Below are 25,020 nucleotides of genomic sequence, written 5' to 3'. Positions count from 1 at the left end.
TAAACCAATGATGTGTTCTGGGTGTATGGCCCCCTGAGGCATATCCAGACCTCCTGCTTCCCAGAATGACATAATTTGTAATGCAATAGGAGAACCAAACCTGTGAATGCATTTCTTTGTATGTGCAGAGTGAGACCTTCCAGTTAAATGAATCAAGAGATACCTGCATGCACAAGAAAGCCATGTGCACATATATGGGGACCTCCAAACTGGTATGGCTGCCAACATGTTTTCAAATAATCATATGAGCTAGAAACTTAATTTATATTAAAATGAGAGCGAGGATTCTCAGGATTCTTGCCAAATATTGCCAAACTCAGTGTAGACTCCACACATTCAATCATGTAACAAGGTACCCATGCAGAACAGGGAGATCTGCACTGCCATTATGGTATTCTGCAGCATCCAAGCAGAACAGAGCAGGATTATTAGGACCCATTCTTTCTGGGCTAGATCCAAATATTCCACACATGATCAAACAATTCAAACTTTATTACTATTATTTGCTTGTTGGGATTGCCTTTCTTAAGCAACATGGTCAAAACATCATACAGAAAGTCCAACTAGAACAACACTAAATTATGTGAAATTCTTTGCTTGTGTTGTACAGTCTTCATTTACAAAAATATAAACATTATCTGAAGACAACCAGACTCTAATGTGTATCCTTCAGTCTATATCACTCTTGTATCTCCTCTGTGATGTACAAGTGCCCAATTTTTCTGTTCAGCCTTTTTTACACATACCAAGTTACAATATAATCACTCTAGAGTTGACACTGTGCAGACATCAACATTACTCATGTTACTTCATTATAATGAAAAAAGCCTCTATTTAACCTATGAACTGAGTTCTTCTACCAAAATGTGCAAGTTAATGATGCTAATCCACTATTAAATACATGGGGCACAATCCTTGTGGTCTTGTACAGTTCCCATTCATTTCAATAGCACATGCCCAGGACAGCTTCCCAATGGATTGTGCCCATGGTCATTATTAATACATTAAGGGCATGTCCACAAGGCATAGTTAGAAGAGGGACGAGGCATCCAATTCAATGCATCAGATAATTGAAAACACAATACTAACTTTGGTTCCAATTCCCATTTGTTCACCTGGCAGAAGAGGAAAATCGTGGGATGAGCGCAGGTGGCAGAATCCACCAAGAGGAATGGTGTGCAAAACTCCCAGGCAACACAGTACCTTCTTTTGCTATTTCTCGTCCTTTCATTTTCGTTTAATGCGCCAAATGGACAACACAGTAAACTCCCATGTGGACATGCCCTATTACTGAGTTAGTCATAATGCCATTCCTTCTTTATTTACTTGCTATATAGAGCTTTTTAAGAAAATCTCTCCAAAAGAAACTGAAGCTCTACTACAAAGCAAATGAATGCAATAAAATCTGAAGAGACTGAAGCCTCACATCTTCATAACCTGATAAGGAGCAGCAGCTGTATTTAATTTGAACTTGATGTGCTTCAGAACTCATATTCATATAGGCATTTAATGATCCAAACATAATGGTCCTATGCAGAATAATTACTGATATGAAGGAGCAAACTTCATGTACATTCCTTTTAAGCAATGTTTCAAGGTGTGGGGAAAGATTTTGCATTGGTTCTAAGAGTGGACATTACTGTCCATTGGGATATATTGATATGTTCAGTTTTAAGTACTTTATGCAGACAATGAGAATCTCTACACTATTCCTTTTTGATAGATTCCTTGCTTCTCCCGCCTTCACAATATAGCCAATACAATGAAAATAAGTAGAGTGCAAAGCAAACAATTAAGTCATAGTGGTACATTGTTACACAAAACACAACAAACAAGAGAAAATAAAGGATTTTATAACCAATATGCTTCAAAACTAGACACTCGGGTAAACTGTGAGCTTCACTTTGCTGGCCAGAAATTTGTGCATGGTTGTCATGTCCTTCAGTATCTAAGTCTGGTATTGTTTCTCCAGTTATCAAACTTTCAGATTCAGAGCTTGTCTCTTCTTTTTCTTCAGTGGGTTCACTAATTAAAATTGTTGGCCCTAATAGCTTTACCTGCTTGAGCTCTAGTTGATGGGGAAACTGGCCTACACTCCTTTCTGCTTTCTCACTAGAAAGCAGCACCGCTGAACTCTGAGGAAGTTCTCGGAGTTCAGTCTCTGAAGAAATATTTGGAATAACATGAGCAATTTCACTGGTTGAGCTGGAGTCACATCCAGATTCAGATGCAATTTCGACTGATGAGTCCATGTGTGAATGGGACACTTTGTGTACCTCAGCTGTATGAGCTCCCATGGATTCTTCAGAAGATGTCACTGATGAACTTTCATAATAGCTGGTCACAGTATCTGTATCAGAAGTGGACATTTTGTTTTCAGGTTTAGCACCTGCATGGGAAAATGTTCCCAAAATGCTTCCAACTTCATTATCTTCATTGCAAAGACCTTGCTGAGGATATGGTGAAGCTTTCAGAGACGTTTCAGAAAATAAATCCTGCTTAGAAACTGTTTTTCCTTCTGCAGCAGAAGTCCATAATTTTTCACCTAACGGTGAATCATTTCCAGTATTATGTTCTGCTCCAGCAAGCTTTTCGCTTGTATTGCATACTGACATCATTTCTCCTTGCACTGTTTCATGTATGCGTGCATTATAAATATCTGAAACTGATTCCTTTTCAAATTTGATGTCATATAATACACCCACTGTATTGCATTGACAAAGAGGATAATGTGAACCATCATTTCTCCCTTCATGTATATCAAACACTGTTTCCTTTTCCTCTGTGGGCCTGTCACTTAGTGCAGTCTCTTGAGGTAGCTGAACAATTACTGCTTTTTCACCAGCAGACATTTTTTCTGGAGTACTTTCTGATGTCGTTTTAATTATATAAGCTGCTGTAACTGCCTCGGCTTCCCCTGTCCTATCATGCTCGGCTACAGAAGGCTCTTCATATCTCACTGGGTCTTGGCAGATAAACAATTCATCTGTGGGAGTTACATTCAAACATCTTGTATTATCTCTAATTCCCCACATGGCTTCACCACCTGTTCGCTCCTTCATCTGCACTCCTTTATTGGCTCCACTACCTCTTTCTGCCAATTGACTTTCTAAGCTGCTCCAACTTTGATTCCCCCACCCAACCCTATTGCTCAGATCATCAGTAATAACTCTATTGGGTTCACTTTGGCAGGGCTTTATCTCCAAAATATTTCTGTTTGCTGGGTCATCATAGCTCATACTGTGCTCTCCTTTTTCTAAATTCCCTCTAGTATCAAACACATTCTCTAGATTTATTGCCGGAGAATGTGTAGAGATTCCTTCATCAACTGCCATTACGAAATCTGGGTAATTCATGCAAAACTTACTTGTTTTCTGAATGTCTTCCGAGTACCTACTCTCTGGTCTGTTTGAATCTTGACTCAATTCTCCTACAGCTGAATTTGTGCTTTCTTTATCTTTATTTTGTTTGCTAGAGCTTCTTCTATCATTTAGCCATGGAGGCTCTGTTGATTCATACATCTCCTCACTTTTTTCTTCGTCTAGCGCACTGGAAATCACCACTTCTTCCCCTCTGGTTAACTCATCTATTGCGCTGACCTTTTCTGACATGGAAAACAATGGTTCACTTTGGATTTCTTTAGCATATTTTATATGCCTGTTCGTAGGCTTGGCTGCTAAAGAGCATGCTTGTTCATCTTCTGGAAATTGTTCTAAAATGCTCAATTTAATTTTTTCCCCATTATCAGCATTATCCTCTGACTTATATTTTTCTTCTGTAATGTTATCATTGGTATGTGAACTTCTTAAAGAGCCTTCTGTGAGACCCACTAAAGTATTGACATTTAACTCTCCTCTTAAATATACTTGATGTTGGCTTTCAAGCATCTCCCCTTTGGGTTCATTTTTGATGATATTTTCCAAGACTGACTTAGGAGTTTGGGGAGAGGTTTCCTGCATGGATTGCTCATCCAGTGTTCCCAACACATTTTCTTTTAACTGGACTACTTTTTCATGCTCTGTGGGAACTGTTTCTGGTCTTGTTTCCCAAATTTCTTTGTGGCGATCATAATCACCCTCACTGATGAATAACCTTTCCATTGCTTTACTTCCTATGGCACTATCAGGTTCATCTTTTGGAACATCTGCATGACTCATTCCTTGTTTGCTTGAAATAGCATCTGTAGTGTGAGCAGTCTCATTTTCTTTTGTTCCAGACCAATACTCCTTTGATAAAAGGGTTTCACTGGTACTAAAACATTCTGAAGACTGTGTACTATAGTCTACGGCAGTAAATTTGTCATGGGGTAACTGGCTATAATTATTTCCTATGGAATATATTTGGGTATTGCGCAATTCTTGCCCTTGTAAAATGTGTTCTGATGAAGAGCTTATAGGCAGGGGTTGCCTAACCAAGCCAGAGTCTAGCTTGTCCCCCAGATCTTGTGGCTCATTTGGGAATTTAACTGGTTCAGTTGTGTATAAACTCCTTTCATCCCTGGAAGAATCTTTGATTCTAGTGAAGTGCTGACTTAGCTGAAACAACAATAAAAAAGAATGGTCAGAATATATGTGTGTACGTACACATACATACATATATATGAGGGAGAGTTTGATTAAGGTAAGTTTTGTTTTCAGGAAGAAAGCTTTTAGAAAAACATGTTCTGATCCATTTACAAAATGTATGTTGCATGCATTTATTTATTTTTAAAGGGCTTTAGAGGGCTGTGTAAAAAGCCACAAATAAAGTAGCATTCAGTACTCCTCTCTTTTTCACATTTCTTCATCCCTCTTTATTCATGAGCTCAGTAAGCTGCAAGTCCATTTTATACAAATGAATCCTAAAGAGAATATTCTCTACAAGGGAAGCTAATTCATTCACAGTGCACATTCCATTCAAAATATGTTTTATTTTAAAATGAGTGCATTGATACGGTACATCAAAGTGTACTGTGTATTGTCAATGTACAGTATTGTCCGGTAAAATAAAGACACATTTGCACATTGACAAATACTATAAGGATTATCTTTGCTTAATTCCTCTCAGGACCCTTCTTCAGGCTTCAGACCAGAATGCTTCAGAGTCTTAATGTGCAAAATGAGTTAGCAAAGCAAAGACCGGAAACGAAGAAGTTTCTCCCCTGTCTCCCAAATATTACATTATATTATTCAACTGCATTTGCTTGTCATGGCATTCTTTCCTTGCTTTCGAATACTCCGACTGATGGTTCCATACCAATCAATTAGAGGATAGCTTCTTGGGCACCCCTTATTACATTTACACTCCCTGCAGATACCCCCATTACAGTGTCTCTTATTAATATGTTTTCTGCAAAGCCTCTGCAAACTATTAATAGTAAAACGTCACTCAAAGAAAAGTGAAGGAACTAATGTTTCTGCAAATTCTGTTTTAATGACCCTCTGCCAACTGGCGCTCAAATGTATCTGAGCTCTTCAGTGATGCCAACTGTCAGGATTTAATAGTGAGATGCCTGGGTTTTTTCCCTCTCTCTCCCTCCTCATAACTGACATTTGCATGATCTCAATAATTATATGCAAATCTTACGATTTCCCCTTCTTCTCACATAAGGCTCATGTTACTTGTCAACTGTCGAGCTGTCTTGTGAGCCATTGCCTATGGGTTTCAGAGATTTGGTTGCATTTCCATTTATTATAGACCTCCATTGTTTAATTCATTACACAGCACATACGGTAAATTAAAATCTGAATGACACGCACATACACTCCTCATTTATTGTACAGATGATCACTTTGATTTTTTAAAAGCAAACTGTTAAATTTGAGTCTACTCATTGTATCAAGGAATACTAATAGTATATTGTGGTTTTTCAAATGTTTTTATTGCTCTCTTTTTCTTAAAAAATAATAATAATATGGAGATGCTGATTGCGAAGCAGTGAAAGCTTCCATGCAAGGTGACAACTTTGAACTTTCCTAAAGTTAGAGCTAGAAAGGCTTTGTGCTTTTTTTAATAAAGAATTCGTTCTTCTCCCTATCCAAAACAGGTGTGGGGTGCTCATGTTCCCTTATGTGTTTTAGCTTTCATGCATTCACAAGCAGTTCCCACTGTACACAGTTGAGATGAGCTCCAAACCAATGGTTGTGTGTCTGCTGTGTTGATGGCTGTCTTTTCTTTCCTTGTGGGAGCCTGCTTTGTATAAAAAGCACACAGACTGATTGTTCACCATAGGCAGAATCTAGGATAAAATTAATATATTGATTTATAATGCCCATGTGTACTAGTACATTCTAGAAATCTGCATTTTACAGGGAGCAGGTACTAGTCATGACCAAGATCCTTGAGAAAGCTTTGGTTTTAAGCAGGAACATTAGAGCCTACCTACCATTATTGACATCCAGGCCCCAAACTGCTGGACTGGGGGAAAGGAGATGAACTCATAACCAATCAAAAACATGGAATAATGGAACACAGCAAGATCCACCTTACCCAGTGGCCAGATGCTAAAGATAACTCGCTCCCCACATGATTGCTGCTGCTCTGTGGTGAGCCTACAAGTTGCCACTGCAGAGCAGACAGACATCTATATCCAGTCATACTCTTTGTAAGGTACCCTAAATGTAGAACAGAAAATGTATTGAACCAAAAATGTGCATGCTAAGAATACACTGATCACAGAGACCAGAAAGATATATTCTTCTTCTAGTCCTTTCAAACTGTCACTTACAGCCTGTGATAAAGAGAGAGAGAGAAGGTATTAATTAAAGGCCACTAGAACATAAATGAAATAGATAGAATCAAAGCACCTTATACCTTTGATCAAGCTAAAGATGCCATTGAAGTTCTGACTGCTGTAGCATTGGTAGTAGTATACTCAACTCTGCTGAGGTTCGGAAGGATTTTGTTCTTTTAGGAATAAACTGATTCATATCCTCTAACAGTACATATAGACATGCATAACACTTACCAGGAACTCTAATTCTTTTTCATTATCTTCATTGTCATCTTCATTATATTCCACATTTTTTCCTTTTACATTTTCTTTACTTTGTTTAATTTCATTGTCATCCACATGTGAATAAAGAATTTCTGGGATGTCTGACACTGAAGAGTTAACAAAAATATTTGAATAATATCCATCAGGGTGTTTTGTTACACAATTGTTTTTAATTAACATGTGCAGTAAGGAAGAACTAACTAAAGGGGTTTTATACCTGAAGTCCTGGAATTATTCCATATGTCTTCATCAGCCATTGCCAATATTTCTTCTTTACTGTTAAGTGAAAAAAGAAATGCAGTGACACTCTCCAAAATCATACTTTGAAATACTTAGCTGTAAGCCTAATGAGATCAAAGTTAATGATGCAAAATAAGCTATTAGAAATTTTGCATAAACATAAATTTAAATATCGGTTTTGTCATATGCTTTAAAATTTCAAATATGAGGCCAACCTAGGAAGATGCTGACTGTTGCTAGAAGTAACCCAACCTGCTCCCAGTTCTCTCCTTGTATCTTAGCTGGGTGGGAAGCAGAGTGCCAAAATATTGGTGAAATAAACTGGTTGTCTTATGGCATGCATGGATTAATGTGCTTTATTCATTATTTTTTATTCACTAAGGTTTCTTGTATGAGCACCTTCAAGCACACTGCAATCTCAGGCAGCTGCAATCATCGTTTCCATGTTACTTTCCAAGTTCCAATATTTAGGACAGGAAAAGGGGTGCCATTTGCTTTGTTATATCATATTAGAGGTCTTTAGCAATTTTTTTCCCTTGCCTTGGGGAGGCCCACTGTAATATAGCTTGAGAACCCTGATTTGAAATGACATTGCATCTGCCCTTGAGTAATGAAAGAATTACAAGTATTAGAATGTACAGTGACTATTTGTGCTGATGGTTTCCTGAAAAGATAGAATCCATTTCTAAGCTGAGCTGGATAGCGACCCAGAAGTTCCACCAAACAACCTTAGACAGTTTGAAGGATCGGGAGTCAGAGTTAGTTAGTGAATGGGATCACAGGAGCTGAATATGGCAACATTAAAGAATTGTTGTTCCAGTGGCCTCTCAGAGCAGACTGTTGGCTTAAGGTTGCTGTCCAGGCAGAGTAACTTAGCTCCATCACTTCCCTAGAGAAGGATCTGCTTCCTAAAGGGCCTTGCCCAGTTTTGTAAGTGCTAGCTTCAGCAATACTGGTGCGGGGGGGGGGGGCTATTAAAACTGGTTAGTATTCATCCTCCAATATCTCTGAGGCAGGGTAGTGTCCTCAGATCACAATGGAGGTACTGGCTCAGGTTCTCCTGGTATGGGGAAGTCCCAGCTACGTGGGGTTACTTAGGGTCTGGGTCACAGGTCTCTCCGTACTGTCTCATTTCCTGGACTATGTGCCTCGTCTCCCAGGTAGGGGGCAGGCCCTGGATCTAAGATACTTTTTGTTGGACCAGCTTTGGTGAGACCTGCAGCTTGGAAGCTACATATAACTCCCAGGTAAAAACAAAAGCTTTGTGAAGTTCAAAAGTTGTGCAGCTCACCATCAACACAAGCTTTAGCTGACCCAAAGATAAAATATGAACTATTTTGTATCTGGTTTGTTTCAATTAATGTTCTGATTTTATCCAATGCAGTATTATGCTGACTGAAGGGCCAACAAACAGTTTTATTTTGGGGCCTGGTGGGTAGGAGAACCTAGTGTGACCCTGAAGTCAGTTGCCCATTAATTATATTAATGGTAATTGTTCACAAGTCTGATAGATTAGATCCTTGCTTTTCCAAAATTCCATGCAGATGATCATGTTAATGGATTTTATTTTTAATCAAAGATTATAACCATATTTTTGTGGCTGTAGCAAATGGCTATAACATTATGGCTATAACATTATAAATACATATACGTAAAACAATAATACTGGCTATGGTCTTAATTAATCATTGGCACATGTCTTCAGAACTCAATTTATGAATTTATTAAATTCACTAAATTTCGTGTTACTCCACTGAATTTTATTTTATTTTTTGCATTTTAAATTTTTATTGGCTTTTACAATAGCTTACAATTAAGTAAATACTGACTTCCCGCTTACCTATCTGCACGGTTCACATTAACTATACATATAAACAATTGCTATAATAATTCAAAACATAGATACTCCACATTACTACTCGATTTTACCCAACCCAACCTGCTGTTATTACTATATTTCAAACCCTGCTGAAAAGTCCATATTAGAAAAATAGTTCTTTCAGTAAAGTAAAAATGGTTCCCAATCTTCTTTGAAAGATTCCAATTTTTCATCCCTTATAAGTGCTGTAAGCTTTGCCATCTCAGCATATTCCAAAATTTTTATCAACCAGTCTTTTTTTGAGGGCATTTTACTGTCTTTCCATTTCTGTTCATAGACTATCCTAGCCGCCGTGGTTGCATACATTAAAAATGTTAAATTTCTTCTGGAAAACTCTCCTTGGGTTATTCCCAACAGGAAGGATTCTGGCCTCTTAGGAAATGTCATTTTAAAAATTTTCTTCAGCTCATTATATATCACATCCCAAACAGCCTTTGCCTTCCCACATGACTACCACATATAAAAAAATTCCTTACTCCGCTGAATATTTTTTAAGGAGGTCAGAATCTATGAAATTATCTGAACTATCAAAAGAAAGATAGTATTGGTGGATGGTGAGGAACAAAAAGTTTCAAGCTACTTGGATCTGAAATCTGTCTTTTTGGATTATGATTTTGTTACTCTGCAGAAGTACTACATACACTAATTGCATAATAACAGCAGCAGCAACAACAACAACAACTAACAAAATTTATTACAGAACTGCAGCTTTGATAAACAGCAATTGGACAATTGTTTTAAAATAAAGTATAGCCTTACATCCCACTTCCTGTAGTCTAGACCCTTTATTATTCAGAACACCCCAGGAATGTGATAGTCTAGAAAGCAAAATCAATAAATAACTGGCAGTTTTTGAGAATTCTCTATGCCAACCAAGTGCTTATTTTGTTTGCAAAGATCAATTTAGTTTAATATGGGAGCTTCTTGAATCTCCATTTGTAACTATTTATTTATTTATTTATTTATTTATTTATTTATTTGATTTCTATGCCACCCTTCCAAAAATGACTCAGGGAGGTTTAGATTAAAATAAAAACAATTAAAATCAGTTAAGAGTTAAAATCAAAAACTATAAAAACAATATAAAACCAATTAACAATTAAAACATTTAAAACATTTTCTCATGATGTCACCACACAGCATACATCACTACCACTGCTACCGCTGGAGACACTGCGTCTAATCATCCTGCATGACTCTTGTCAGATGAATTGTGATCTTGGAATCTAGACCTCCGGAACTCTGTAAGAAGGTCTGATTTACTGGAGTCAATGGGAATTTTTGTGCATGGACTAATTGTTTCTATGTTCTGGGGCTGATTGTTTGTCTAGACTGATTGTTTTCTAGTAAAGCTGAAATCTGAAACACATTTACAACCGGCTACTGTGTCATTGATTTACAAGCGGTTAATCCAGGTCAGCAGGCTCATGATAATGTACCTTAGAAGAGGCTGTGGGATGGGCAGACTAGGTGGGCAGTGAGGCGATGACAGCAAAACATCGGAGGTGGTGGTGATGCATCGGAGGTGGTGACGCAAATGGCCTCTCTGTGCAGAGATCATGAGAATTGCCTCTGTATGTGCAGAGGCCAGAACTGGGCCACAGCCGGTGTGGGCTGTCATTTGGTAAGTAGACAGGGGCCTTGGAGGAGCCCCACCATGACCTCCAATACTTCACCACCACCTCGCTGCCTGCCTATCCCGCAGCCTCCACTAAAGGTACAGAGGCTGCTTTCTCTCACTACCCTCCCCCCACCTTTAGGGGAATTTAGGTTAGGAATGCCCTTTTTACTTGTAAAGGAGAATCCTCAAGGATTCTCCTTTACAAGGATACCTGAGCTGGTCCGCAAGCCGGTTCTTTGGACTGGGGTCTGGTCTGGTTTGAACCCAGACTGACACTCTTTGTAGGGCTGGTCCAATTCGAACTCAGACCAGTCAAACCGGGCCAGCTCGGTAGCTACCACTGCATTAGGGATATGCCAACCTGCTCACTTTGAGCCAGGTTTGACATCAAGCTGGTTTGGTTTGACCGGTCTGAGTTCGAACAATTGGTCTAGACAAACAGTCAGCCCCAGAACACAGAAACAATTTGTCCATGCACAAACATTCCCATTGACTCCAATACACCAGACCTTCTTACAAAGTTTCAAAGGTCTAGATTCCAAGATCACAATTCATCCAACAAGAGTCATGTAGGCTGATTAGACACGGTGTCTTCAGCGGTCCACTCAGGGCACAAGCTGCAGAATTTATAGCCAACAGCCAGGTGCACCCAATCACAACTCCACACCTGGCAGCTGCCAGAAATTCAGTCAGTCTCTTGCTACCTTCTTGCTGCTAACCAGCTACTTCTCAATTCCATCACCTGCCATTGATGCTTTTCTCACCTACATTGTCTGGGAGACAATGATTGCTCAACCTCCTGCTCAGACTCCGGCCCTTCCCTCCAGAGACCATTCTGACCCATTGGCTCCTCCCTCAGCAACCGCTCACCTGGCCCGTCCCAGATGCCTCCCCACTCAGATCACAGACCTGACCCTTCTCAGACGTCTCCTTGCTTCCCAGTAAATCCATTGCTCCCCTCCTCTTCAGAGTCCTCAAGTGGGAGCATAACATACAGAGACCTCTTTCTCTCACTCCCCCCCATACCTTTAGGGAACTTTAGGTAAGGGATACCCCCTTTACTTGTAAGGGGGTACTCCTCAAGGATTCCCCTTTACAAGTAAACCCAAGCTGGTCCGTGAGACAGTTCGGGACAGTTCAAGGGTCGAGCCAAGCCGGACCCGGTTCAACTGAACCTGGAACTGGACTGGGCCGGGTCGGTTTGAATCTGGTCCAGATTCGAAACAAACTGGCTCAACCAGTTCCGTGCACATCCCTACACTGCACGAACTTTGCTTGTTCTTTCTGTCTGTTTATTTTACAATGTATCTTGGACTCACAGGCTGACCCTTTGGGCAGGGTTGAAAATCAAATATCCTAACTCAGAGAAGACCTCCAGTTCTATTCCATTCCTGCAATTTGCCAGTTGTATCAATTCCCTGTTCCTGACTGTAGAATCAGTTCAGTGAGAATATCTGCCACACAAAGCCTATTGAAATTAACTGGAGCCTCATTCATTTCAAGTGATCGTGTGCAGGAGACATATCTGGTAGGTTATGCCCCATATAATTAAATACATTCCATTCTTTCCTATACATTTTTCCTCTTCAGAGGAGTTATTTATATTCTACCATTATGGAAGGTTCTGATGTTATAATTTATTAAAAAATATATCCTATTCCATTCTATTCAAACATCTTGCAGCCAATCTGATGTAATTCTCAAAAAATATTCAGCAACAGGTTTCTAAATTTATACTTGGCTACAACAATCTACCTTTGACCTTTCCAAATTTTAAAAAATAATTTTGTAATTTAGATTTCACTTCTTTCCTCAATACACTAATATCTTATTCATAGTTGTACAATCCTTCTGAACAAAGATAGTTGTTATTCAAAAAGTGCTTATGTTACCCAAAAGCATATCTGCTATGGAAAAGCATGTCCAGCTGAGTCTATACTATATATGAAACCTACAAATGGAACTATATATTGAATGTCCAGATCCCATACAGATGCTCCCAACAGAAAATCCATTGAAGTTTGGCTGGTTCCATTTATACATCCGTCCTTTCAATATTATATCAATTCTTCACTTAGATTCAAGTCACCTGATGTTTGCATACATTCATTTTGCTCAAGGATCAATGCATTATGGAGACTGTTGCCATAAGACAATATTGCATTTCATTCTTGTACAGATATTTTGCTCTTGGCCATATTGCAACATGGGGTTCATAGTGTTTTTGCTGGTCTGTGACTGTACCAATAAAGGTTGAACGATAGTCTCAATGTTGTATAAACTGTCATATCCCAGACTTCAGATGTCTTAGACTTTGGGCGGCTTCACATGTAATATGGCAAGTAGGTTGTGGCAAACTGCCAGTTCCCAGAGTGCATGGAGGAGCTCAAAGTTCAGTGTTGGGAAAGCTAAGTAGACATTGGACATGTCATTTGAAACTGCCAGTGTAGGCATATTCCACCCTGCTTACAGTTCCACATCTGACATCTATAACCTAGATTTCAAGTTAGTTACAGATGGTGGGTTTGGAACTATAAGTACAGCAGAATATGTCAACATTGGAGGGTTTGGGCGAGATGCCTAATGTTGGCATCGTATTCCCAATGCTGGAAGTCAGAGTCCTGCATATGCTTCTGGAACCAGGGGATTGCCATATTATGTGTGAAGCCATCCAGTCATTCCAATGTGGAGGTCTGATGTGGATCAGTGATTTTGATCTATAGAGGTGGCCAATAGGGATGTGTGAATCAATTCATGCCTGAATCGATTCAACTCAAATCTGGGCAATTTGAGTGATTCAACCTTGAATTGAATCATCCTTGAGGATGCTTACTGGATTCGAGGTCAAATCAGATTAAGAACAGCATGGCTGGATCAGGCTCAAGGCTCATCTAGTCCAGCATCCTGTTGCACACAGTGGCCCACCAGATGCCGCTGGAGGCCTAGAGACAGGAGTTGAGGGCATGCCCTCTCTCCTGCTGTTACTCCCCGGTAACTGGTACTCAGAGGCATCTTGCCTTTGAGGCTGGAGGTGGCCTATAGCCATCCAACTAGTAGCCGTTGATAGACCTCTCCTCCATGAAGTTATCCAAACCCCTCTTAAAGCCATCCAGCTTGTTGGCTGTCACCACATCTTGTGGCAGAAAATTCCACAAGTTGATTATGCATTGTGTGAAAAAGTACCTCTGTTTGTTGGTCCTAAATTTCTTGGCAATCATTTTCATGGGATGACCCCTGGTTCTAGCGTTATGTGAGAGGGAGAAGAATTTCTCTCAATCCGCTTTCTCCACACCATGCATGATTTTATAGAACTCTATCATGTCTCCCCGCAGTTGTCTTTTTTTCTAAACGAAATCGCCCCTGATGTTGTAGCCTTAACTCATGAGGAAGGTGCTCTAGGCCCCTGATCATCTTGGTTGTCCTCTTCTGCACCTTTTCCAGTTCTACAATGTCTTTTTTAGAAGTAGTGACCAGAATTGTATGTAGTACTCCAGGTGTGCACCATAGTTTTGTATAAGGGCATTATAATATTAGCAGTTTTATTTTCAATTCCCTTCCTAATGATCTCTGGCAAGGAACTGGCCTTTTTCACAGCTGCCGCACATTGAGTTGACACTTTCAACTGTCCAACACGAGCTGTCCAACACGACCCCAAGATCCCTCTCCTGGTCAGTCACTGACAGCTCAGATCCCATCAATGTATACTTGAAGTTGAGGTTTTTCATCCCAATGTGCATCACTTTACACTTGCCAACACTGAATCGCATTTTGTCACCCACTCACCCAGTTTGGAGAGATCCTTTTGGAACTCCTCACAATCCATTTTGGCTTTCACTACCCGAAAGAGTTTGGTATCATCTGCAAATTTGGCCACCTTGCTGCTTATCCCTACAACTAGTTCATTTATGAATAAATTATAAAGCACCGGTCCCAGTACAGATCCCTGGGGAACCCCACTTCTTACTTCCCTCCATTGTGAAAACTCTCCATTTATCCCTACCCTCTGTTTCCTGTCCTTCAACCATTTAGCAATCCACACATGAATTTCTCCCCTTATCCCATGAATGCTAAGTTTTCTCAGGAGTCTTTGATGAGGAACTTTGTCGAAAGCTTTTTGGAAGTCCATGTATACTATGTCAACTGGATCACCTTTATCGACACACTTGTTGACACTCTCAAAGAACTCCAAAAGGTTTGTGAGGCAAGATTTACCTTTGCAGAAGTCATGCTGGTTCTTTCTATCAGCAGGGTGTGTACTTCTATGTGCTTTATAGTTTTATCCTTGAGGATGCTTTCCATCAATTTACCTGCAATGGACGTTAAGCTAACCGCCCTGTAATTTCCCAGATCGTCCCTGGATCTCTTTTTGAAGATCGGTGTTACATTTGCTACTTTCCAGTCTTCTGGTACAGAGCCCAATTGCAGGGATAAGTTATATATTTTAGCACAGGGATTGGCAATTTCATATTTGAGTTCTTTGAGGACTCTTGGATGGATGCCATCTGGTCCTGGTGATTTGCTAGTTTTCAGTTTTTTTCCAGACAGTTTAGAACATCAACTCTTGTCACTTCTATCTGACTCAGTTCTTTAGCCTCCATCCCCCAAAAGCCTGGTTCAGGAACAGGTATGTGCTCAGTATCCTCTGCCGTGAAGACAGATGCAAAGAACTCATTTAGCTTCTCTGCAACCTCCATATCCTCCTTAATAATCCCTTTCACTCCCTCATTGTCTAATGGTCCAACCGCCTGCCTGGCAGGTTTCCTGCTTCCGATGGAAACCTGAAGCAGTTTCATGTCAACCTGAAGCAGTTTCTTATTTAAAGAAGATTTTGTTATTCCCCTTGATGCTTTTAGCTAAATGTTCCTCAAACTCTCTTTTTGCCTCCCTTATTGTCACCTTGCATTTCCTTTGCCAGAGTTTGTGTTCCTTTCTGTTCTTTTCATTGTGGAAGGAAGTCTCCTTCCCTTTTATGGCTTCCTTGACGTTACCTGTTAGCCATGCTAGCATCCTCCTGGACTTCGTGGTACCTTTCCTCCTTTTGGGTATACAGTCTAACTGGGCTTCTAGTACAGTGGTTTTGAATAAATTCCATGCATTCTGGAGTGAAGTGACTCTCCTGATTTTCCCTTTCAGCTTTCTTTTCACCATACTCCTCATTTTGGAGAAGTTTCCTCTACTGAAATTCAAACTGTCTGTGTTAGACTTCCTTGGTAATTCTCTCCAAACATGTATGCTGAATTTAATCACAGTATGGCCACTGCTCCCTAAGAGGGTCCATGACACTGACATCACACACCAGGTCCTGGGTGCCACTCAGGATTAAGCCCAAGGTCGCATTCTCTCTGGTTGGTTCCAAGACCAACTGTTCTAGGGCACAGTCATTCAGTGTATCTAGAAATTTGACTTCTCTGTCATTACCCAACTGTGAATTTGTCCACAATCTATATGTGGGTAATTGAAGTCACCCATTATTACTGCCCTGCCTCTCCTTGACGCCTCCCTGATTTCCTCCTGCAACTCCCAGTCACTGTCAACATATTGATCCAGAGGACGATAGCATGTCCCCAGTAGCACATTTCCTTTCAGGCCTTGTATTGTCACGCACAGGATTTCTGTGGAGGACCAGTCCACCTAGGTTTTATACCTTGTTAGATTCTATCCCTTCTTTAATATACAGTGTTACTCCACCTCCAGGGCACCCTTCCCTGTCCTTTCTCTAGAGTTTATATCCAGGGATAACCGTGTCCCACTGGTTCTCACTGTTCCACCATGTTTCTGTTATGCCCACTATATCTATTTCTGTGTTAGCAACCAAGCACTCCAGCTCACCCATTTTGGCTCAGAGGCTTCTGGCACTGGCATATACCCTTGATTCAAGCTCAAATTGATTTGGTGATCTGAGCCTCCATTTTGTCCCCAGTGATCTCCATTTTGTCTCCTCCGAGCTTCTCTCATCACTTCCAGGGGTGAATTTTTAGGAATGTTTATATATGGATTCTCAGTTGTAAAATGACTTCTTCATAACCATGACTTTTATGCATGGTTAGAATCCTAAGGGCTAAGGGCACCAAAATGGGTTGGGTGGCAGGACCCCATGGGTGCCCATTGCCACCCAACCCCCAAAGGAATCAGGCAGATTTTTATTCAATGAAGAATTTATTTCACAACCAAGAATCCACAACACATGACAATTCCTAAAAATTCATGCCTTTCCCTGATTTCTTTGGGGGTTGGGTGGCAGTTGGCACCCATGCAGCCCTGCCACCCAACCTGCTTTGGTGCTGCTAGTCCTTAAAAACTTGGCCAAATCTGTTTGAATCAAATAGAAGTGAATCAAATTCAAATCAAATTGACACAGATTCGAGCCCATATGCTGATGGGATCCGAGCTGTCGGTGACTGACCAGGAGAGGGATCTTGGGGTCGTGGTGGACAGCTCGTTGAAAGTGTCGACTCAATGTGCGGCAGCTGTGAAAAAGACCAATTCCATGCTAGGGATCATTAGGAAGGGGATTGAAAATAAAACGGCTAATATTATAATGCCCTTATACAAAACTATGGTGCGACCACACTAGGAGTACTGCGTACAATTCTGGTCACCACATCTCAAAAAGGACATTGTTGAACTGGAGAAGGTACAGAAGAGGGCAACCAAGATGATCAGGGGCCTAGAGCACCTTTCTTATGAGGCAAGACTACAACACCTGGGGCTTTTTAGTTTAGAAAAAAGACGACTGCGGGGAGACATGATAGAGGTCTATAAAATCATGCATGGTGTGGAGAAAGTGGAGAGAGAGAGATTCTTTTCCCTCTCACACAACACTAGAACCAGGGGTCACTCCATGAAATTGATTGCCAGGAGGTCTAGGACCAACTAACGGAAGTACTTTTTCACACAACGCGTGATCCACTTGTGGAACTCTCTGCCACAGGATGTGGTGACAGCCAACAACCTGGATGGCTTTAAGAGGGGTTTGGATGACTTCATGGAGGAGTGGTCTATCAATGGCTACTAGTCAGAGGGCTGTGGGCCACCTCCAGGCTCAAAGGCAGGATGCCTCTGAGTACCAGTTGCAGGGGAGTAATGGCAGGAGAGAGGGCACGCCCTCAACTCCTGTCTGTGGCTTCCAGCAGCATCTGGTGGGCCAATGTGCAAAACAGGATGCTGGACTAGTTGGGCCTTGGGCCTGATCCAGCAGGGCTGTTCTTATGTTCTTATGAGGGCAGCAGATTCAAAGCTTGAATCAGGCTGATTCGATTCGAATTTGAATCAAATCACAAAAATTGATTTGTGCACATCCCTAGTGGCCAAGAAGCCTGATGTCTTTTCTGAAGATAAACTTATGTAGTCAACCCAGCAGAAAAGTATACAACACCTGGCTCTTCCTCTAAGGCAGTGGGTTCAGAGTCCTCACTGAGCAACCAGAATCCTCCTTCATGTCTCCAGTTGCCCAAAGATTCTCACTGCCTTACAAAGAACATATTGGTGCATCTGGAGACTCCCTAACAATGTCAGAGTTCCAGGCTCTGAGACAGAGTACTGCCCCTTTAAATTGTTTGAAACACTGAAGCTAGATTTGGCACATATTAGAGTTGATTCTCTGTTTTGGTCCCCAGCTGAGCATTGTCTTTTGTCAAAGCAACTTCCATTGCTCCTGAATGCTGTCCCTAACCTGCTGCACCTTTATCCAGCCTGACCAATATGAAACCTGGATATCTGGGACTGTCTGCTAAACTCAAGCCCTAGTCTTCGCTATACCTTGCTTAGCACCTTACAAGTTCACAATTTTATTGGAACAGGACATAAAGCAACATTAGTTCTCAAATTGCATATTTTCTCTAGGCTGAATGTAACACTGTGGAATTTATTACAAAAGATGGCTCAGTATATGATATGCAAATATTGTGAGAAGTTATAACACTACATAATGCTTTTTGATGAAAGCATGACAATAAGTATTCCTAATCCAGAGTAAACATGCGCTTGGAGTTTTTGTAAGGTTACCTAATCTAGAACTATTGGAACTATTATATTTTATCTGAATACAGGTTTTTTTTGTGAATTTCAATGATATTTATAATTCCATATACATACACAGGTAAGGAGGCATAGAAGTGTGAAAATTAACCTCAATGCACTGGTGTACAAGGCCTTGAGGTTACTGGATCCACTGTTTAAGTACTCATTGTACACATATACAAGGCACTTAAATCTCCATGTTTATGTATGCACGTATATATTTATTCCAGTTATTTCTATCCCAACTCTCCCTGTTAAAAACAGGCAAAAGGCAACTTGCAACACAGTAAACAACAACAGTAACTCAATAGTAAATCTAAAATACAAATTTAAAACACACCTAAAATCAATATATAGCAGCCATCTAAAACACTCAATACAAATAAAAACAATCTAAGAGCAGCAGTCCAAAACCAGGTTAAATCTGCACTGATCTAATAAAATTACACTCCAAATGCCAGGCAAAAGTAAAAAAGTCTTTAACCACTGACATTTATAAACATTGGTTGACATGCTCACTAAAAGAAGTGCATGTGTAAGGAGGCTCTGCAGGTGTGTTCGGGGAGCATGCATGTAACTTCCTCAGTCTTCCTGTGGATGTGCTGTTGCACAAGGAGGCTAAGACTTCCAAGATCTGCTTGTACCCTGCTAGTACTCTGTAAGATCGTAAACACATCGCCGAGGGTCATGTTTCTTAACTTACAGAGCTCTTCCAAAGCATGGGCAGCACTTGGAAGTCTTATTCCCCTTGTGCTGCAGTGCATGTGCAGGAGAACTGGGGGAGTTGTGCTCAGGCAGGCTCCCAATGACACCCCAAAGAGCTTCCTTACATGTGTACTTCATTAGTCAGGATGACAACCACTGAAAGAGAGAGTCTGACATATCTCCATGTGGAGATAGTGCCACAGCTCTGATTCCACCATTCAGAAGGTCCTGTCTCTGGTGCTCACCAAGCATATTCCAATTAAAGACTGGGCAGAGAGCAGGCTGATCTGAGGCTGATCTAAGGGCCCAGGCAGGTTCATATAGTAGGTGATCCTTAAGGTAACCTGGTCACAGACTGTGTAGCACTTTAGAGGCCATAGCCAGCACTTTGAATGAACCTGGAAATGAATGGTCAGCCAGTGTCAGTGGTAATATATAGGTATGATATATGGGCCTCTTGTTTGTCACCAACCAATATCCTGACTGCTGCATTCTGGCCTAATTGCAGCTTCCGAACTGTCTTCAGAGGCAATTCCATATACATTACAGTAGCCATGCCTGGATATAACAAGATCATTAATCACTGGCTGACATGATGAGGAAAATTACTCATAGTAGTCCCATTGAAAAGTTAAGCATTGCCTAACTTGCCCTTTTAGTTTCAGTGGGTCTACTCTGAATAATTTTTGTATTCATATCAGCCACTGAAGTCAAGTCTGCCATGTCCAGGTAGGGCTGTGGCTGGTGCACCAGCTGAGACTGAGTAAAGGCATTGCTGGCCATGGCTGCCAGGCAGACATTCAGGGACACCTGCAGGTCCAGAAGTACCCCTAGACTGGGCACGTGTATCTTTTAATGGGAGTGTAATCCCATTCAAAGTAGTCAGATACCTCCAGCTGGATTAGGAGAATTATCAACCAACAGGATCTCTGTTTTCACTATATTAAATTTCAGCTTGCTGACCCTCATACAAGTAACATCGAAAGTTACTTAGGCTTAGACTTGGAGAATTATCGCTTTGGAAAGACCACAGGAAAAACAAACAGGCAAAAGAATTTGTAGTCACTCTTCTGATGATGATGATTTATTTGATTTCTATACTGTCCTTCCAAAAATAGCTCAGGGAAGTTTACACAGAGAAACAACAAATAAATAAGATAGATCCCTGTCCCCAAAGGGCTCACAATCGAAACAGAAACAAGAAAGAAACCAGCAACAGTCACTGGAGGTACTCTGCTGGAGGTGGCTAGGGTGGATGATCCAGTAAAAGCAGCAGTAAACATAGCCATTTTTAGAGCTGAGCAAGGTTTGATAACTGTACTATAGGATGCAAGTATGCCACTAGTTCCCTTTTTAGATTGCAAGCCCTTAGGGGACGCTATTTCTATCTATGTAAACTGCTTTGGGAACTTCTGTTGAAGAGCGGTATATTAACATTTGTCGTATCCATATTCATATTTTCCACTGAAAACCAGGGATCCATTCCTGCCAGAAAAGAACCTTCTGTTCCAAGAACCACTTGCTAGGGATAGCAGAAGCAAAGAGAATTACTCTCTCTGTTAATTATGGTTCTAAAGTTGTATGTTAGCCACCCAGTTTTGGGAATGCCAGGATATACACTGAATGAACACACAGATAAATAATAAGGCATGCATATATTTTAAATTACACATATTCTTTCCACAGAATTTCATTTTGACTCTAAATATTTTGTTCTATGGAAATTGGTCCACAAAAAGACATCACCTTACCTATCTTCTATCTCAGATCTTCATGGCAGTATACTAGTTAGACCAGAGCTCTAGTTAATAAACTGTAGGATATATTTGGATTTCCTTGGGAGACTACTAGTTTTCTACTGTTCACATTAAGACTTATTAGGGATTAGTTGTAATTACCAATAGCACAGCAAGTTAATTATAAACATACACTTTATGCTTGTCAGCATAAATTATATGTTTCTGATTTAACAGACTGTTTGTTTCACTGTTTTCCAGCCTTTATCTGTAGAGAATGGGACATCCTCTCAAATGGGAACATACAAGTGGCAAGACATTGCTGCTGTGTTTGTTCTGGTTATTCCTGTTTCCTTAAGCATCACCCGAGTGCTTACACCACCCTATAAGGCAAAGTTCTGATTCATTGTAATGAGTAGGCTTTCCAGTTCAACTCAGCAACACTTCTTGAGATGCTTTCATGAGCACTGCTCTTTTAACTTCTTAGAATGAAGAGCATCTTAAGACCTGGTCTTAGGAGCCATTGATCCTGCCAATAAAAAGCAGCAAAATAATCATTGTGTCATCACAATAATCCACTTGCTTGGCTCTGCAATCCTATCCAGGATATTACATTTCAGCAATGTGGATAGGTATTGCACAATGGAACAGTAACCATTGTTACTGTTGCCGCATTTTGGCATCATATACAGCAGTTGTGGATGGCGCTAAATTTGGGTAGAGATGGAAAAGAGCTAGAATCAATTTAGAACAATACACAGTTTCCAGCTACCATGGAGCTATCAACATTTAGTGTAAAATGGTGTATATGATAAGTGGTGGCAGAAGAGACATATCCTGCTCACGTTTTATAGGATGCTATTAAGGTAGCATGCTGCATACCAGCCTGTACCAGTTCATGCCTATGTATATGCTTAGGGTTCCAAACATTTAGGGTAGGAACCTGAGACGGACGCTTTCATGGTTCAAAACATGACTATCTCTTTCCTGGGTAGGCATTTCACTGTATCAAATGACAGTCAGTTCTCACAATTACTTTAATATGTAGGTTGAAATGATTTAGGGTTTTGCACATGGTGACAAGGTCATCTAAAGGTTTTCCCCCAAGTTCAATTCATTTGCCAGGCTCTGTTACTTCTATTACTCAGCACAACACAATTTTGCCAGCAATCTGAGTTAGAAGTCTGTTTTTAAAAGTGTCAGTGCGAGATGTGTAATACAGGCAGTTCTGAACCACCTGCGCTGCTGTACCCAGCTAAAATAACATTTGCAGTGTTGCAGAGCAGAACATGGTTGGTACACTTCTACTTAAAATTGTGCAATTGCACTTCCGCAACACCATGCCCATTAGAAGTGTGATTGCATTGTTTGTTTTAAGTAGTAGCACACCAGCCCTATTCCACAACACTGTGGGCATTGTATTAGTTATTAGAAAACCACCAGTGCAGGTGGTTTATAACAGCTGACATTACACTGAGCAGAACATAAGCCACTGTCAATATCGCTAGTAGGGGTGTGCACAGACCACAGTTTGTTCACTGGTCCAAATTGGGACTGGTCCACGGTCCGGCGGAACAGTATGGCCTGGTTCGGCTGAACCTTGAACCGGTCCAGCAGTTCGAGGCAGCACCAGGGAGCAGCAAGTGGCACCTTTAAAAGTGAATACAGAGGGCATTACCAGCTGGACCACTGATCCAAGCAGCTTCATATTATGGCGGCTCTCCCCACAACAGCCCGCACGTGGCGGTGCACCTCCATACCTCACCTGGCCTCCGTGCATGCACAGAGGCCATTTGCATGGTCAGCAACACCATGCAGCAACAGAGAGGCCAGGTGAGTTATGGAGCTGCACCACCGCAGTGTACAGGCTGCTGGGGGGAGTGCCGCTGCAGCAGGAAGCTGCTTGAGTGGCAGTCTGTCTGGTAAGGCCCTCTGTCTTAGCAATAGCAATAGCACTTACAGTTATATACCGCTTTATAGCCGGAGCTCTCTAAGCAGTTTACAATGATTTAGCATATTGCCCCCAACATTCTGGGTACATGCATTCTTTACCTTTAAAGGCGCCACTCACCACCCCCTGGCACTGCCTCAACCTGCCAGACCAGTTCGAGGTTTGGCCAAACCAGGCCAGACAGGTCCGCTGAATCATGGACCAGTCCGAATTTGGACCAGTGCACAAATCGTGGTCCATGCATGCACACCCCTAATTACTAGCGGCAGCCAAGGACCTAAAATCATTCCCTCTCCTATTCAGTATGCTAAGCTGTGTGACAAGTGTTAGCAATCCCAGCTTGAGTGTCAGCGGTGTCCTAAGACCCTGTGGTTGGAAAAAAACACCAAGCCTCATTTCTTACATAACACAAAACATGCAGTGGGAATTGCCTAAAAAATTTACAGTAAACTAGCTTAACCCATGCAGAGCATCCGTACACTAGTACTTGATTGCTCCCCTCATCTCCTGCCACAGCCCCCTCACATCAGATATCTCTCCATCCTCACCTGAGCAGCACTCCTGCTCCTCCTCCTGCATCCCTTTGCTTCCATCCCCCTCACCCCTCTTGGTCACTCCTCCATCCCGTCACTCCATCCACCTCATCCCTTTTGGGCGCAGCTGCAGTGTTGTGGCATCTATTGGCCAGGCTGCAGTCCCCTTTCCCCAGAGACCTCCCTACCCTCACCTGAGCCCCGCTCCTGCTCCTCCCCACAGGAGCAGCAGCAGCAGCAGCAGCGGTTGACTGGGACCTTCCTTGCTACCACCACTACCATGGCCGCTCATTCCCCTATGGCCATTGACAGGCCCAGGCCCGTCCCTTGCCTGCCTGCCTCCCTCCCTCCGCCAATGGCCTTGGTAGCCCCAAACAGCAGCAGTGGTTGACTGGGCCCTTCCTTGCTGCCACCGCTACCATGACTGCTCATTCCCTTCAGGCTGCTGACAGGCTTGGGCCTGCACCTCACCCTTCCTTCTTTCTCTCTTCCCTTCCCCTCCCTTCTTTTTATCTCTTTCTCTCTCCTCCACTCATTCTTCCCCGTCTTTATCCCCTCCCCTTCCTGAATTAACAGATCTTGTTCATGTTGTTTCCTCATATAATCCACACAATGGCAGCCTCCTTCTCCTGAAGGGTCTCTTTCTTCCATCACGACCCCTCTCTTTGCAGACTCCTACACACACACACACACACACACACACACACACACACACACACACTCCTCTCCTCTACAATCAAGAACATCTTCCGACCAGTAACAGCTGCATTTCAACTGACCTTAACCATCACAGGCTCCTCCTCCCTATCTGCATATGGAATCCCTACTGCCCAATCACCATGGTGCTTCTCCTTTCACAGGCTTCTCCTCCCTATCTGCCTATTAAATCCCCACTGCCCAATCACTACTGTGCTTCTGCTCGCGAACTCTCGTGAGAACTGACACACATGGGATTAGCCACGGGTACACTTTAGAGAATTATATATAGAGATTAGAAAGAAACCAAAAGCAACAACAACAAAGTTTGCTTAAATGTATTATTGAACTAAAACTGCAAAGATAAACCCAGCTCACAACTGAATAGGCCATAGTAAACTGAATCCTGAACAACTCACATTACAAAAATGGAATATTTGGAGCAAGGCTGCTCAACTTCGGCCCTCCTGCAGATGTTGGCTTACAACTCCCATAATCCCTGGCTACTGGCCACAAGTGCCCGCACTCGTTCCATCCACATCCAGGTTGCTGGAAAGTCTCTATGTCTCCTCTTAGCATTATGAGAGTGGCGTTGTCAAGCAATTGGCACTGCTAAGCAATGATACAATTGAAAGACTCTCTCCAGCAGTGTGGACACAGCTTT

At 41.6% G+C, this 25,020-nt stretch overlaps 1 protein-coding gene across 1 annotated transcript in view; it reads right to left on the bottom strand.

Moving 5' to 3' along the window:
* Nucleotides 1-474: 474 nt before the first annotated feature.
* PPP1R3A (protein phosphatase 1 regulatory subunit 3A) overlaps nucleotides 475-25,020 on the bottom strand; it is a 49,210-nt gene continuing 24,664 nt past the window's right edge. The window contains exons 2-4 of the mRNA XM_053254345.1: nucleotides 7,194-7,252; nucleotides 6,947-7,083; nucleotides 475-4,535 (exon numbers count right to left, since the gene is read on the bottom strand). Of these exons, the coding sequence (XP_053110320.1) occupies nucleotides 1,707-4,535; nucleotides 6,947-7,083; nucleotides 7,194-7,252 (3,025 nt within the window). The 3' untranslated portion in view covers nucleotides 475-1,706. The remainder of the gene's footprint in view (nucleotides 4,536-6,946; nucleotides 7,084-7,193; nucleotides 7,253-25,020) is intronic.

This window comes from Hemicordylus capensis, chromosome 5 (assembly GCF_027244095.1).
Source record: "Hemicordylus capensis ecotype Gifberg chromosome 5, rHemCap1.1.pri, whole genome shotgun sequence".
Lineage (NCBI taxonomy): Eukaryota > Metazoa > Chordata > Lepidosauria > Squamata > Cordylidae > Hemicordylus > Hemicordylus capensis.
The sequence above is the reverse complement of the archived record's forward strand: the minus strand, read 5'-3'. Positions and strand labels throughout refer to the sequence as shown.